General features: G+C 33.4%; 5 protein-coding genes across 8 annotated transcripts in view; 2 read left to right on the top strand and 3 right to left on the bottom strand.

The window, feature by feature from the left end:
• The window catches only part of LOC111680933 (AP-1 complex subunit sigma-2), a 14,096-nt gene extending 8,501 nt beyond the window's left edge, over positions 1-5,595 (bottom strand). For 2 of the 4 annotated variants that reach the window (XM_023442647.2, XM_046950207.1), the window contains exons 1-4: positions 5,533-5,595; positions 5,195-5,373; positions 5,023-5,131; positions 2,997-3,134 (exon numbers count right to left, since the gene is read on the bottom strand). In XM_023442647.2, the coding sequence (XP_023298415.1) occupies positions 2,997-3,134; positions 5,023-5,131; positions 5,195-5,373; positions 5,533-5,535 (429 nt within the window). In that variant the 5' untranslated portion in view covers positions 5,536-5,595. Of the gene's footprint in view, positions 1-1,109; positions 1,296-2,181; positions 2,436-2,996; positions 3,135-5,022; positions 5,132-5,194; positions 5,374-5,532 lie in introns of those variants that run through there. The other 2 variants (XM_046950208.1, XM_046950209.1) reach the window with 2 other exon arrangements.
• A 382-nt stretch (positions 5,596-5,977) lies between these two features.
• On the top strand, positions 5,978-12,685 carry LOC111680940 (bifunctional glutamate/proline--tRNA ligase). Its single transcript, XM_023442654.2, has 6 exons — positions 5,978-6,160; positions 6,296-7,231; positions 7,313-7,484; positions 7,573-8,644; positions 9,541-12,302; positions 12,363-12,685. Exons 1-6 carry the CDS (start codon positions 6,118-6,120, stop codon positions 12,517-12,519), a joined length of 5,142 nt encoding a protein of 1,713 aa, XP_023298422.2. The 5' UTR covers positions 5,978-6,117; the 3' UTR covers positions 12,520-12,685.
• Positions 12,686-12,983: 298 nt separating this feature from the next.
• LOC111680942 (mitochondrial intermembrane space import and assembly protein 40-B) lies at positions 12,984-13,582 on the bottom strand. Its single transcript, XM_023442656.2, has one exon. The coding sequence runs from the start codon at positions 13,580-13,582 to the stop codon at positions 13,142-13,144; it is 441 nt and encodes a 146-aa protein (XP_023298424.1). The 3' UTR covers positions 12,984-13,141.
• A 9-nt stretch (positions 13,583-13,591) lies between these two features.
• On the bottom strand, positions 13,592-14,115 carry LOC111680944. Its single transcript, XM_023442657.2, has 2 exons — positions 13,955-14,115; positions 13,592-13,867 (listed from the first exon to the last, which is right to left on the bottom strand). The coding sequence occupies exons 1-2, from the start codon at positions 13,984-13,986 to the stop codon at positions 13,594-13,596; spliced, it is 306 nt and encodes a 101-aa protein (XP_023298425.2). The 5' UTR covers positions 13,987-14,115; the 3' UTR covers positions 13,592-13,593.
• A 247-nt stretch (positions 14,116-14,362) lies between these two features.
• On the top strand, positions 14,363-15,756 carry LOC111680941 (DNA repair protein RAD51 homolog 1). Its single transcript, XM_023442655.2, has 2 exons — positions 14,363-15,175; positions 15,234-15,756. The coding sequence occupies exons 1-2, from the start codon at positions 14,511-14,513 to the stop codon at positions 15,610-15,612; spliced, it is 1,044 nt and encodes a 347-aa protein (XP_023298423.1). The 5' UTR covers positions 14,363-14,510; the 3' UTR covers positions 15,613-15,756.
• The last annotated feature ends 664 nt before the right edge of the window (positions 15,757-16,420 follow it).

Genomic DNA, 16,420 nt, shown 5'->3' on the forward strand with positions numbered 1-16,420 from the left:
TTAGTAACATTTGAATTTTAAATAATTGTTTTTATGTTTTATAATTAAAATTTCTCATTCTACTTTTGAAACTGAAAATAGTTGTTTATAATTTATTGAGTTCCAATATAACCACAGTGACATGAGCTGAGGAGGTAAGCAGGCTGTCAAAGGTGAATCCCAAAACCTTTGGCTGTTTCTCCGTCGGTATTTGTGTTAACCTCCTTCGTTCAGTTAGTGAAGAGTGATGCTGAAGACTTTGCTGATGATAGTTTCAGGATTCAATCGATCGCATTGCCTAGTACAGTCGTCCGCATATGATATAACTTTAAAGCCTTTTGGAGTTGGTAATGTAGATGGTTAACAATTGGGGTTTTGAGCACTTGTCTCTAAACTCAACGAACTATTCCCTGCCACTCAGATATTTTTCAATTCATCTCTTTAAGTTGTTGGATATGGTGGACTGCAGGATGTTCTAAAAGAGGCCTTTGGTAGGAAAGTCTTACGAGAAGACTGCGAATTCTATAGATCTAGATGGAAATAATTCGATTTCGAAAAACTAAAGTTAAGGGAATAGATTCAGAGTTAATTTTTTCTATAAGATTCAGAATACCAACGATCTGATTCCAGCCCTATGTTAAAAGAAAACGTTTGAAATTAACATTAAAAGGCCAGACCGAAAATGTAGAGGATTTAATACTGATCCAACTGCACTCGATTCGTAATGGTCTGTGTATCAAAGGCAATAAGTTACTAAACACAAAATGATCAAGTATGATTAGATCATCATTTATTTTATGTAAAATCAGTACAAATATCTTCTTTTCCTTTTTGTTTATAATAGTAAAGACTTTATGGTAGCAACTTTGGCTCCAGTTTATGAGAAAGAAAAATTATGATAATTTCAAGTTCAAAACTCTTAAATTTTAATTTAGTAGACTTATTACAAGAGCAATATATGCCACATTGTAACGTTATTATTTAATTTTTTTTTATTTATCTAAAACAACATTTTGTTTTCTTCCAATTTATTTTCTTTTTTCAACTAAATTTTTAATGCAAAAAAAATATCAACTAGCAAAAATCTGATGTCTCTATATGAACCACTTTGAAAAGAAATACTTTGCTTTTAGAATAAGTAAAAGTTAAGCACTATTAGCAATAAATAAGTTACATTTTTTTATTATAAATATTTATATATATTTTTTTTAATAAATTACACATAAATAAAATTGTTACTAAAACTATAGATGTTTTGTTTTTTTATAAGGGAAATATACACTTAACAAAATTTAATTTAAATACTCATTGAAGTCCTGATGTTAGAGGTGATAGTGGTAGTAGTAACAGACGTATGTAGAGGATTTTTTTATATTATTTTAAAATATTTTAACAACATCATACAATTTGTAGGTGGTGTATTGTTGGTAGTAGTACAAGTAGTAGTAGTAGTAGTAGAGGAGTAGTAAATGTTTGTTGGGTAAGCATTAATTAGAAAACGAACATGGAAGGGTTAACATTATGATTAATCAAATACATACATTTTGCAAGATGTATTTTGAGTTTATGATTGATTTCATTACATTTTATTTTTAATTTTTTTTCTAATTCAAAAACACTTAACAAGACACAAGTATTTTTATATTTATTAATAACTACGCAGGGTTATATGTTTTGGATTAGTGTGGTTTTAAAACGGGCAGAAAAAAAAACAACATTCGAGGGTACTATTAAGAAATATTGAAACATGCTTAATAAGAGGGACTTTTGGCTAAGTGATGTGCATTGAATCAATTAAAGTATTCATTAGAATTTAGGGAATTTATTTAATTATTACAGAAAAGTTAAATTAAGTATTTTTTAAATTACTTTTTAATTAATTAATTACACATCTCTTACTTGTTTTTAAACCTAAATTGTTTTTCTAATTTATCTATTTAAATTAAAACAATTACAGCAAACACAGCACAATATTTTGTAGAACTAAAAACGAAAATCATGCAAAACTTACATAGAAAAATACCTTATAAATGTTAAAATAAAAAGAACAGCTACACAAAATGTCTACAATTACTATACAAAACAATTTTGTCATTTAAGATATTGTAAATAAAATGGCATAAAATATATATATATATATTTATTAAAAAAATAAGAAAACAAATAAACAGGACGGTATTAGTTAAAGACAACAAGGTCTTGTTTTAGTTATATGGCAAATGGCAAGTGAAATAAAAACTATATTCAATAAACAATTTATAAATTGACAAGATATACATTTCAAATAAAAAGGAATCATATTAACTAATAAAATTTAAATAAAATATTTAATTAATAATAATAATAATAACATAAATGATAAAAACAAAAAAAGAGCTTCGCTTTAGGCAAAATAAATTATATTCATGCAAGTAGTTATATTACTTTAGTTTTCACTATTGTTCTTCAATTAAAACCTATTTTAATGTTTTAAATATTTAATAAAAAAAGAATTTAATTTAATGAATAAAAAAATTCTTCTTGCTTATGAAAGAAATTAAGTTGAAAAAAAACAACAAAAAGCAAAACAACAATTAGCAATAAAATCATATATATAAAATATATAAACAAAATTTAAAATTTCAAATTATTAATCATTCAATTGTTGTCCAGTTTAAGTTTGTTTTTGAGTTTTTTTAACAGAAAAATAAAAAAAAGGAAAATAAAATTTATCATAATTATAAAAGAAATTGTTAAAAAAGTATTATAATTGTTGAGAAATTTTTTTTGAAAGCAACAATTAATGAAATTTTAGCATTAGATGCGAAAAAAACTAAAATTTTAAAAACTAAATTTAAAAAATAATAATAATAAAAATTATAATTAAAAAATAAATTTTGTAAAATTTGTAAGTTATATATGGATGCTTTGCTTTTTTTTAACTGTTTTGTTTAATTTAGGATGCATATTATTTAATTTAGTTTAATTGTAATATTATTTAGTTTAATTTATAAATCAAACATTTCTGGTGTACTAACCTCTTGCAGTAGATCCTGTGAGGCAATTGCCTTTAAAACATTCTTTTTTGAGGTTTCTTGTATCTCGCCGCCAATTAAAAGTTCATCTAATATGAAATAGGCTTTTTCAAAATTAAATATTATATCCAATTCACAGACCTGAAAATTAATATAAAAGAAATTTTTATAGTTTTTTTTAAAAATTCACAAAGTTTTTTAAAAAAAGTTTTATGAAATCACTTAAAATTTTTAAAGTAGTAGAAGTTTTGTCTTTAAAATTATTGTCAAGTTGAAATAAATTTATTTACTAAGTAATATTTTACACTTTCGGAATGCAATTCTATGAAAGGGCTGTATATGCGCCAAATTGCTACGGACTCTGGTTAAAAACTCATTAAAAAACGAGTAATTTGAACTTAAAATATTTCCTTCTTACTTAGTTGGCGACTAGATTGCGTCTTTTGGTTTTATAAACCCGATAGTCTAGAATCAAGAATACATCCAACGTATTTCATGCCCTAGATTGTGAAGTCAGTGTGGTTGGATTGACAATTTTTGGTCGTTGTTAGTTGAACGCCGAGTCGTTCCGGTGCGAAGAACCGATTGTCGTAGGAACGCTACGCCCTAGATTGTGGTTGTTGTTGTTGCAGCGACACGTATTAAGTCGGTGTGGCTCGGTTGACAATCCTTGGTCGTTATTTGTTGAACTCCGAGTCTTTTCGGTGCGAAAAACCGCTTGTCGTGAGAACGCCCTAGATTGTTGTTATTGTTGCTGAAGTTGTCAGACCGTGCACCACTCAAAAACCTTGGTGGTCACATTTGACAGTCTATTTGCTTCCTCAGTACATGAAACTGCAAACACACAGTTTATATGCGGAGAAAAAAACAAGGTACTCAAAGCGCTAACTGGCAGCACTTTAGCTATATACAAAACGATTGGTCGGTCAGTGGTTATTCACGCCAGTAAATCAGGGATAACCAGTGGAGAAACATTCGAAGCTACCAAAACGCTGCTGTAAAGGGCTGCTTACAAATTAACTTGGAACATCATCTGCACGAGAAAACGAAGGTCCTTTCAATCAAGAAATACAACATCATGTTGATGATCAGGACCTAGTTATGTGCATTATAAAATCGATCAGTTCTCGTACACGGAATGTCATCAATTCCGCGGTCGTACTTGCAGGTCGCCCATAGCAGACACAGAAAAAACTTGCCGCTGAAAACAAGACTTGTTCTGCTACCACTAAGATCGGGACGGAGCAACAGGCTTAATGATTAATGGTCACGAATAGACCATGCCGTACCCAAGGAATGTCCTGCTTGCAGTCAAGGTTATCAGGCTACCCCCACACATTCAACTACTTAGCCGACCCTACTTTTTTGTGTATGTATTTATGGACACGGAAACACAATTTTAAATCAAATTTATCTTAAATGAAAACCCAAATAAAAATAAGGACAGTGATGAAAAAAGTCACTACAAATACCATATTCGAAGTACATAAAACCAATGAAATTTACATAAGGATGTCATTGACATTTTTATTTCTTCTTATAATAATGTAAGAAGTAGTTAAAAGTGGTCAAAAATGAACAACATCCATCCAATGACTTGCTAATGAAAAATACTACCGGTCTTATTTATAATGAAAAACGAGCATATACTTTTTTGTGTGTAAATTCCTATAAGGGAAAAGATAGCAGCTTGTTGGTTAGTGGTTAGTTTTTTACTATAAATAAAGTCAGACATCTTTTTCCACACTTTTTTCCAAAGAAGTCAGTTACCACTAAACGTATTCAAGTAGTAACGTTGTTAGTGTTCTAATGTATCAGTATGGAAGTCGTGAATTTGATTCGCACCAGAGACTGTAGTAATGGAACTTACAACATATCCTATAGTATTCTAAATGTCTCTATCTATGTCTTATTTCATAAGAAGATAAATTAAAGGAATTACATGAAGATATTAACATTTTAAAACTAAATTACGCTTCCTATTATCACAATTCTCTTATAGCTTATTTAATAATAATTGAATACTTACACTACCAAAATATTTATCCAAAAGCTCAACATAACGATGAATAATTTCCAAAGTTAACAATTCATTGTCGTTCTGCTCAATAGCACAACAGAAATACAAACTGGCATAACTGAAATAATAAAAAGACATTATTGTTTAAAAAGAATCTACTTATCAAACATCATCAACCTACCGCTTATAAACGATTTTGCAATCTTTCCACTCCAAAAAGGAGCACATTTTTGGTTTACGAGCCAAAATGGTTGTGACCAATTCACGGGTAATCTTCTTCTTGACCTTGTCGGGATAAGCATTATACCATTTTTGTAAACGTAATTTGCCCTGACGGCTGAACAACAGCATAAAAAGCATCTAAAATGGTAAAAAAAAAAACAAAAAATTATTAATAATTCGTAGCAGTAGGCAACAGCGGAGCACCCACTGTACTAAATTTACAATATTGGGGCGCGTCATCAATTTTAATGTTTTGTGGAATATTTTCTTAGAAATTAGTTAATTTTCATAACTCACCATTTTGCTAAATTAAATTTAAACTTTTTTAACAATTTCCTTAATAGATTTTTAGATATTTTTATTATTTTTCATAAAATTTCATGAGAAAAGAAAATTTTCAATAGCACAATACACAGGAAAAAAATGTTGAATGAATAATAAAAAGATAAAGAAAAAAAATGCACTTGACAGCTGCCATCAGGTGAAGACAAGCCTAAAGAAAACAATAAAAGCAGAGTTGCTACAAGTTAAATCATCTGTCATGAACACCACCCTGAAGTATACAAAATATAGATATTTTTTATTAAGGTGGTAGCACTAACAGATTTGTTTATTTTTATTTAATATAAACTGACAGCTTTATTACATAAAACAATAACAAAATGCCTTATGTTGTTGTAATTTTTAGCAGTTGGTGTACAAATGCAATTATCATTTTTTTTATCTCTGGGTTAAATGTCAATTATCAGTTTTTCTTAATAAAGTGCCGTGTGTTGAACACGTCTTTTTCGGTGGATTTGTGGAAATTCTTTTAAAAAATAGGAATTTCTTAGTAAATATCCTTTAAACGACCTTAATATTTGTGAATATTAGCAAGGAAATATGTCTTTGAAGTTAACAGCGAATGTTAATAATCCACCGATCAGTAAGTTTATATATAAATTCCTACAACATTTTTAGGTTATTTCGTTGGCATTTGTTGGCACTCCTCCGAAAAAAAAATTTCATCATTTTAATGTATTATTTCAATAAAATACTATATTGTCTTTGTTTATTGCAGGTGGTTTGGCTACAGCGCATTTAATCAATGACACAGTGCCAGTGGAAATTGTTTGGGGCAGTGAAACTTCATTGTTGTATCCAGATGGCAGACGTATGTCTTGCTACTCCAACAACGATGTTTTGCGTGCTTTAGCTAGAGCAGCTCCAGCCTATAAATTGTATGGTGAAACCGCTATTGAACGCACACAAATCGATCATTGGTTGTCTTTCTCACTAACCTGTGACGATGACATATCCTGGGCCATGACTTTTTTGGATAAATCCATAGCTCCTGTTACCTATTTGGTAGCCAACAAATTGACAATAGCCGATTTTGCTTTATACAATGAAATGCACTCACGCTATGAAGTATTGGCTGCCAAGGGTATACCCCAACATGTGCAGAGATGGTTCGACTTGATAAGTGCCCAGCCTCTTATTCAAAAGGTTCTCAATTCTTTGCCAGAGGAAGCTAAAATCTCCGCTAAACAAGTTAATCGTTCGAAGAATTCTAAGGAAGCCTCACCTGCTGCCAACTCTAAACCTGGAGAACGTAAACAAGAAGGTAAATTCGTTGATTTACCCGGTGCCGAAATGGGCAAAGTTGTGGTACGTTTTCCTCCAGAAGCTTCCGGTTATTTGCATATTGGTCATGCCAAGGCTGCTCTTTTAAATCAATACTATGCTCAAGCTTTCAATGGCAAATTGATTATGCGTTTTGATGACACAAATCCCGCAAAAGAAACTGTGGAATTTGAAAATGTTATTTTGGGCGATTTGGAATTGTTGAATATTAAACCTGATGTGTTTACCCACACCTCCAACTATTTCGATTTAATGTTGAGCTACTGTGAACAATTAATAACTGATGGTAAAGCTTATGTTGATGACACTCCTCCCGAGCAAATGAAAGCTGAACGTGAACAGAGAACAGAATCGAAAAATCGTTCCAATGGTAAGTAAAAACATATAAAAATAGAAAATTAAAATATAGTAACATGTCATGCTCCTTATTTTTAACATATTCTTTTTTCAGATGTTGCCAAAAACATGTCTATGTGGAAGGAGATGTTAAATGGCACTGAATACGGCCAAAAATGCTGTGTACGTGCCAAAATTGATATGTCATCACCCAATGGTTGTATGCGTGATCCCACTATCTACAGATGCAAAAATGAACCACATCCTAGAACGGGTACCAAATACAAGTAAGTAAAATTAACGTTATACATTTGAACCCTAATTTTCAATATTAATTTTCCCTCTTGAACTTTTGATTGAACTTTTTTACTTTAGAGTCTACCCCACCTACGATTTTGCCTGTCCCATCGTTGATGCCATTGAAAATGTTACACACACTTTGCGTACCATGGAATATCACGATCGTGACGATCAATTTTATTGGTTCATTGATGCCTTGAAACTACGCAAACCCTACATTTGGGAATACAGTAGATTGAACATGACCAACACTGTTTTGTCCAAACGTAAGCTAACCTGGTTTGTTGAATCCGGTTTAGTAGATGGTTGGGATGATCCTCGTTTCCCCACTGTACGTGGTATTGTTAGACGTGGTATGACTGTTGAAGGTTTAAAGGAATTCATAATTGCTCAGGGTTCCAGTAAGTCTGTAGTCTTTATGAATTGGGATAAGATTTGGGCTTTCAATAAGAAGGTCATCGATCCCATTGCCCCACGTTATACTGCCCTCGAATATGAAAATCGCGTTGTGGTAAATGTAGCCGGCGCTAAGAAAGAAAAAATCGAAGTTCCTGTACATCCTAAGAATGAGTCTTTGGGTAAAAAGACTGTTACATTGGGACCCAAAATCTATATTGATTATGTTGATGCTGAGGCTTTGAAGCAGGGAGAAAATGCCACCTTTATCAATTGGGGTAATTTGATGATCAATAAGATCAACAAAGATGCCAATGGCAAAATTGTTAGCGTTGATGCTTCATTAAATTTGGACAACAAAGACTTTAAGAAGACCCTTAAACTTACTTGGTTGGCTGTAGAAGATCAAGCTGAAGAATACCCACCCACTTACTGTGTGTACTTTGATAATATCATTAGTAAAGCGGTTTTGGGTAAAGATGAAGATTTTAAACAATTCATTGGCCATAAAACACGTGAAGAAACTCAAATGTTGGGTGATCCTGAATTGAAGAAATGCAAAAAGGGTGACATTATTCAATTACAACGTCGTGGTTTCTTTAAGGTTGACAATGCCTATGCTCCACCCAGCGCTTATTCAAATGTACCCTCACCAGTAATTCTATTCTCTATTCCTGATGGTCATACTAAGGATATGCCCTCGTCGGGTTTGAAAATTAATACTGCAACCAATCAGGATGCTAATAAAACGGTAAGTTGTGTTTTTATTAATTTTATATATTTATTTGAAGTTGAGGATTTTATTCTATTCCAAATTAAGAGACATTGAGACGTTTAAAAAGTGATTTAAAATTTTGTTCAGTATTACAAATACCTTTGAAATAACTAAATCTGATACCGGAGGTTAGTATTCATAAACGCTTAATAAAGTTATTGATGGTTTATTGTGGTAATTTTGTTAGCAAAATCTGCTTAAGAAATCGAAAAAGAACGATTTAAACTTATGAATACGGTGGTTAAATTTGAACTAATTTTTAAATTAGAAATTAAGATTTTTGACTTCAGAATGATATTTAGATAAGTCACATTCTTTATTTACCCCAGTCACTAAAATATACTACTTCTTTATTATCTTTTTAAAAGAGTTTGTTTATAAAGAGCACCGAAACAATAGCAAACTGCTCTCAGCTATTCCCCAATTTTTAATCTTCAACTCTCTTTCCAACTTATTTTAATTCACTCACACGTGTGAGATCACCAAATAAAGAGTACATAATAATAAAACGATAATATCGTGCCATTGTGTCGACACCTTTCATTTGTTTAACAACATTCGTTTTGTACGGAGTAAGTTCAAATGTGGGGAGTAAATCAAAACCTCAACAAATACTAAATACACTGCAGACTAAGCCAATATGAATGCAGACAAGCAGCAAGCGAACACACTTAACTAAAAGACTGAAATCTAAATGAAGATTGTCTTTTAAGTGCTTGTCGGTTACATTTGTATTCATGTGCGTTATAACATAAATGAGACATTCTTTGTAGTAGACAGAGTAAATGGGGAATATGCTGACGTATACATTTGATATTATTGCATTATAAAATAGAAAAATCTTTAATAAATTGAATGAAATTTTCTTTTAGCCAACATCGAACGGTGTACCTGCAAATGCTGTGGCAGATTTAGATCAAAAGATTGTCAAACAGGGTGATATTGTTCGTGATCTTAAGTCTAAAAAGGCGGATAAAGCTCAAGTTGATGCTGAAGTTAAAAAATTATTGGCTTTGAAGGCAGATTATAAGGCTGCTTGCGGTAAAGATTGGAAACCAGGACAAACACCAGCTGCTGCTGCTCCCGCTGTAACTAAAGCTCCTGTTAATGATGCTAGCTCAGTTAATGAGAGCATTGTAAAGCAAGGTGACTTAATTAGAGACCTTAAGGCTAAAAAGGCTGCTAAAACTGAAATCGAACCACAAGTTAAAATCCTCTTAGACTTGAAAGCCCAATTTAAGAGTTTAACTGGTCAAGATTGGAAACCCGGTGTACAAGTGCCCACCGCAAAGTCTTCCTCTCCCGCTCCTGCTGCTACTAGTGCCAACTCAGCAGTAGAAGTTGTTTTAAGCAAAATTGCTGAACAAGGTGATAAAGTAAGACAATTGAAATCTGCCAAAGCTGACAAAGCAGCCGTAGATGCTGAAGTAAAAACTTTATTAAGTTTAAAGGCTGAATATAAACAATTAACTGGTAGTGATTGGAAACCAGGTGCAGTAGCTCCTGTTGTGGTGAAACAAGAAAAGTGTCCAGATTTACCCACCAGCTCGGCTGTAAATGAATTACTAAATAAAATTGCCGCTCAAGGTGACAAAATTAGACAACTAAAATCCAGTAAAGCTGACAAGGCCACTATTGAACCAGAGGTAAAATTGTTATTGGCTTTGAAAGCTGACTACAAAAGTCTTACTGGTGAAGAGTGGAAACCCGGATGTGTAGCTCCAGCCAATACGGTAAAAACTGAAACTATTGATTTGACTGCCGCTGATTCTGATTCCGAGGTTGAAGTCGTTTTGGAAAAGATTAAAGTTCAAGGTGATAAAATACGCCAATTAAAATCAGAAAAAGCCGCCAAACCCGTCATCGATCCCGAAGTACAATCATTGTTAAAACTCAAGGCCGAATATAAAACCTTAACTGGTAAAGATTGGACTCCAGACACTAAACCCCCTTCAAAAACCGCAGTAGTTAAACAAGAAGTAAAAATGTCATCTGTACCAGCTAACGAAAAGGATTTGTTAACCAAAGAAATCACTGAGCAGGGAGGAAAAGTTCGCACTGCCAAAACCAATAAGGCTCCCAAAGAAGAAATTGATATGGAAGTAGCTAAATTGTTGGCGCTTAAAGCCAAATATAAGGAAGTAACTGGTACCGATTTCCCCGTAGCCGGTCGTAGTGGTGGCAGTTCGAAGAAATCTGGACAGGAAAAGAAAGAAGTCACCAAACCCGCTAAGCCAGTGAAAAAAGAACCTGAAGTTGCTGGTGGCGCAGTGAAGAAACAAACACGTTTGGGTTTGGAAGCCACCAAGGAAGACAATCTTCCCGAATGGTATTCCCAAGTGATCACTAAAGGTGAACTTATCGAATACTATGATGTTTCAGGCTGTTATATTCTCCGCCACTGGTCATTTGCCATATGGAAATTCATTAAGAACTGGTTTGATGCCGAAATCACTAAGATGGGTGTCAAAGAGTGCTATTTCCCCATCTTTGTATCCAAGGCCGCTTTGGAAAAGGAAAAGGATCATATTGCTGACTTTGCCCCTGAAGTTGCGTGGGTCACAAAGTCTGGAGAGTCTGATTTGGCTGAACCCATAGCTGTAAGACCTACCTCTGAGACCGTTATGTACCCTGCATACGCCAAGTGGATTCAATCTTACCGTGACTTGCCCATTCGCCTCAATCAATGGAATAATGTAGTCCGTTGGGAATTTAAACATCCCCAGCCTTTCTTACGCACCAGAGAATTTTTGTGGCAGGAGGGTCATACCGCCTTTGCCGGCAAAGAGGAAGCCGACAAGGAAGTATTAGACATTTTGGAATTATATGCTCAAGTTTACACCGATTTGCTGGCCATTCCAGTGGTTAAGGGTCGCAAGACTGAAAAGGAGAAATTTGCAGGTGGAGATTATACCACCACTGTTGAAGCCTTTATATCTGCTTCTGGTCGCGCCATTCAGGGTGCAACTAGCCATCACTTGGGTCAAAACTTCTCCAAAATGTTTGAAATCGTTTTTGAAGATCCTGAAACCCAACAGAAACAATACGTTTACCAAAACTCCTGGGGTATTACCACCCGTACTATTGGTGTCATGATCATGGTACATTCTGACAATCAAGGTATTGTTCTACCACCTCACGTAGCCTGCATACAGGCAATTGTTGTACCCTGCGGCATAACCGTCAACACCAAGGATACAGAAAGAGCAGAACTTTTAGAAGCTTGCCGAGCCTTAGAAAAGCAATTATGCGCCAAGGGTATTCGCTGTGAGGGTGACTATCGCGACAACTATTCTCCCGGCTGGAAATTCAATCATTGGGAATTGAAGGGTGTGCCATTGCGTATCGAATTGGGCCCCAAAGACATGAAGGCCAAACAAATTGTAGCCGTACGCAGAGATACTGGCGAAAAACTTATTTTGGCTATGGAAAATGTTGAATCAAAGATTTCTCAACTACTGGAAACCATTCATGACAGTATGTTGGCCAAGGCTAAGGTTGATTTGGAAAGTCATACAAAACTCACCAAGAATTGGGCTGATTTCTGTAAATTCTTAGACCAAAAGAATATTTTATTGTCGCCTTTCTGTGGTGAAATTTCTTGTGAGGATAAAATTAAGGCGGATAGTGCTCGGTAAGTTTATTAAATAATTCAATTGAAACCTTTTTTATTAACAGTTTTTTCTATTTATAGTGACGAAGATGCTGAACCTGGTGCACCAGCTATGGGTGCCAAATCATTGTGTATACCTTTCGATCAGCCTGCTCCAATTACTGCTGCTGACAAATGTATTCATCCAGGTTGTACGAACAAACCCAAGTACTTTACTTTGTTTGGACGCAGTTACTAAGTTTTAAACGATGTTTCCAAGTGACGATTTTACCCTCTACGAGATTTATTAATACAATTTAAATATGCTTGTTTTTTAATGTCCACATTTATTTATAATTGATAGTTTTTTATTTAAAAAATATATACGAATAGATTTTCAGTTATTAATTAGTATCTCATAAAAAGTATCCGTAGTTTTTTTTATTAAAAATAGTGTTTTAAAATACACCCATTAATAAGCAATTAGTCCTTTTTAATTATTTACTCCAACGTTATAAACATCATCAATCTGTAGTTTTGCGAGTTAAATATAAATTTATTGACAACAAAAATTAATTATTTTGATTAAAACACGTAAACCCAATAGAGATAAAACAATCTCTTTTGAGTTTATGCTGCAGTTCTATCCGCGACACTATTTAAAATGCATCGGCGCCGCACAACAGGTGTTTTTTCGGATCTCATAAAGTACACTGACAGCAATCACATTGGCAATAGTATTTTATTATAAAATACTTTTCAAAAACATTAATAACTTTCATTTAATGTCGTACAATTTCATAACATTGCGTCTTCGCTACATTCTCTTAAACTATTAACAGGAATATAAACATATTAACATCAAACTAACATTTTCCATCTTACTTTTCCACCACCTTTGCTGTGCTGGCTTCCACTGCAGCCTTTTCATCCTCTTTTACTTCATCACCCAAAGCAGCCATATTTAAACCACCTTCGTCTTCATCGTCATCATCACCACTGCTGCCGGATTTATTATACACCGAAGGATATTGTGTAAAACAATCTTGCATGGTACGAAAAGCTTCATAACAATCTGAACCTTTAGGTTCAGCTTCACTGTTATGGAAACAGGAAAATGCTTCACGAAATTCTACGCCACAAGGTCCGGTAGCCATGCCACCTAGACAGGGACAGCTCCAGTTAATTTCACCGTCTTTTGTTATGAGACCCTGTGCCGGTTCTGGCGGTGGGAGTTCTATGGCAGGTGGAACGGCATGATCTTCTTTGGTGGCAAATATCACAGTATCTTTGCCTAAGATTTGTTTTGAACTGTAAGCCATTTTATTTTAGTTTATGCCAAATCTAAAGGTTGTGTAGATGTTTTCAAAATTTGAAAATGACAGGGTATATCTTGGAAACGACCAATTAATGTAATGGCAGCTTTTGTTTGGCTAGAAAATGCTTGTGGTACTTTGAGTATGCCGCGCTTTAGATCACCATCAAATTTTATCAATTCTAACTCTGTTTGACCTCCTATCTCTCCAAAGAAATCTGTTAAGGATGTTTCTATGCTACCTTGAAAATATGCAGGTGTAACAACGGCAGTAGAGTTTTCTCTGAGTTTCCTTTAGCAAGTGCAATATTTTCATGCGGAACAAGAAAAATTTCATCATTAGTTTTCTGTTTGTAGAAATAGGTTTATGCAAACTTACAATTCCACGTCCAAATAATGATAATTGTTCATTATTTAGTTGCCTTTCTGCAACTTATTTCGGTTTTATTTTAAAAATATTTAGAAAAACAAAATAGTTTCATTAGAAATTTTATGTAAGTTTTTTGTGAGGTTATGTTTTGCTGTCACAACGGGAGTTTTATTTTTGTGGTGAGAGTGTTGCCATACCATTGTCAAAAAACGTGATGGTAATGCGATAAAATTTAATGAAGAAAATGAAAATTCTGAAACATGAACTTGATAATTAAACAAAAGGTTTTAATAACTCTTTCATTTTACAAAACATATATAAAATTGTATATATCTTAATAAAATCAAATGGCAGGGTTTACTAAAACATTATCGATAACTGCGCTAAAGTATGTTCAGTGTCTATCATCATTTGTAGAGTACGTTCAGTATTCTCTTTGTTGTGAACATAATCATACTACGTCATAAATAACCGGGAATATTGACGAAATTAGAATTTATGAAAATAAATAAACACATTTACTTTATAGTGCATTTGAATTTAATAAAGTCGCTTGTTTGCCCTAATGTACAACATGAGCTGTCAGGAGAATGAAAGATCTTTGGCCACAGCCACCACTACAGATTGTGAAGAAAATGAAGATTTTGGGCCACTGCCTATTACAAAATTAGAAGTTAATGGAATAACCAGCAATGATATACAACGTTTAAAGGCCGCTGGTTATCATACAGTGGAATCAGTGGCATTCGCTCCCAAAAAAGAGTTGTTAACCATTAAGGGTTTCTCAGACAACAAAGTTGACAAACTATTGGCTCATGCCTCAAGTTTAGTGCCAATGGGGTTTACTACGGCCCTTTTTTTCTATCAAAAACGTTCGGAAATTATTATGCTGACGACTGGGTCCAAGGAATTGGATAAGTTACTAGGCGGAGGCATTGAAACCGGTTCGATTACTGAATTATTTGGTGAGTTTCGTTCCGGAAAGACACAATTGTGTCACACTTTGGCTGTCACCTGTCAATTGCCCATTAGTCAAAATGGTGGAGAAGGCAAATGCCTGTATATTGATTCAGAAGGAACTTTTCGCCCCGAACGCTTGGTGGCCATAGCAGATCGTTATAAATTGGTAAAAGATGATGTTTTGGACAATGTGGCATGTGCACGAGCCTTTAACTCGGATCATCAAACACAATTGTTAATGCAGGGAGCCGCTATGATGGCTGAATCAAGGTGAGTCAAGATTTTCTATTTTCTTTTCTTCATTTTAACAAGACTTCTCCTCTCATAGATATGCTCTGATCATAGTGGATAGTGCGACCGCCCTGTATCGTACCGATTATGCTGGACGTGGTGAATTAGCTGCGCGACAAATGCATTTAGCACGTTTTATGCGTTTATTATTACGTATGGCCGACGAATTTGGTGTGGCTGTTGTTATCACCAATCAAGTAGTGGCCCAAGTTGATGGAGGTGGCGGCATGTTTCAAGCAGATGCTAAAAAACCTATTGGTGGAAATATCATCGCTCATGCTTCAACTACTCGCCTGTCACTGCGCAAAGGTCGTGGTGAAACTCGTATATGTAAAATATATGATTCTCCTTGCTTGCCCGAATCCGAGGCGATGTTTGCCATACAACCTGATGGTATTGGTGATGCTAAGGAATAAATTTGAAGCGTTTTTATTTTTTCATAGTTAATAAGCATAGTTTAAGATTGAGTTTAGGTTGAGTTTTTTTTTTAATTCAAGTATTTTTATTTATAAATAAAGAAAGATTATGTTGGTCCGCTTTTATCTGCTACCAAATTTTAATTTAAAGTGAATTTTTTTCTATAAATAAATTTTTAACCATTTTTACAAAAAAATCAAAAATATTTTTCTTAAATTTCGATATTTTAAATAGAAAATATTTTTCAATAAATAGGAAGATTTTCTATGAATTGAATATTTTTCAAAAAATGCGTATAATAATTTTCTTATTTCTGTATAAATGAATGTATTTCATTTCGTATTTTTGTTAAATAAAAATAATTATTTTAAAATACAAAAAGTTTAAACAAATTCCCAAAAATAGCGAAATTTTATATTAGTTGTCGTAACATCTTTTTAATTCTTTATGAATTGAGAAATTTAAGAAAGTTTTCTATACATAGTGAAGTTTTTATTAAAAATTTTACTTTTTTGGTACTAGAAAAGTACTTTTTATTAACAACCCTGTTAATATCTTTGCTTTGACAACTTGCCACAAAAATAAATTATTTTGTTTTATTGTAAATGTGTTGTAAACAAACAAAGTATGTTCATAAAATTAACATAAATTCTGTTAATTTTAAACAAAAACAAAACAATGGACAATCTACCCAAAGAATTGGAAGAAAATCAATTAAGTTTACAGGTTGTAATTGATCCTGAAACAAAATGTCTTACAATGAAAACATGTGCAGACGAAAGTCCCGTAAATCTAAACAATATACCA

This window comes from Lucilia cuprina, chromosome 4 (genome assembly GCF_022045245.1).
Source record: "Lucilia cuprina isolate Lc7/37 chromosome 4, ASM2204524v1, whole genome shotgun sequence".
NCBI classification, from domain to species: domain Eukaryota; kingdom Metazoa; phylum Arthropoda; class Insecta; order Diptera; family Calliphoridae; genus Lucilia; species Lucilia cuprina.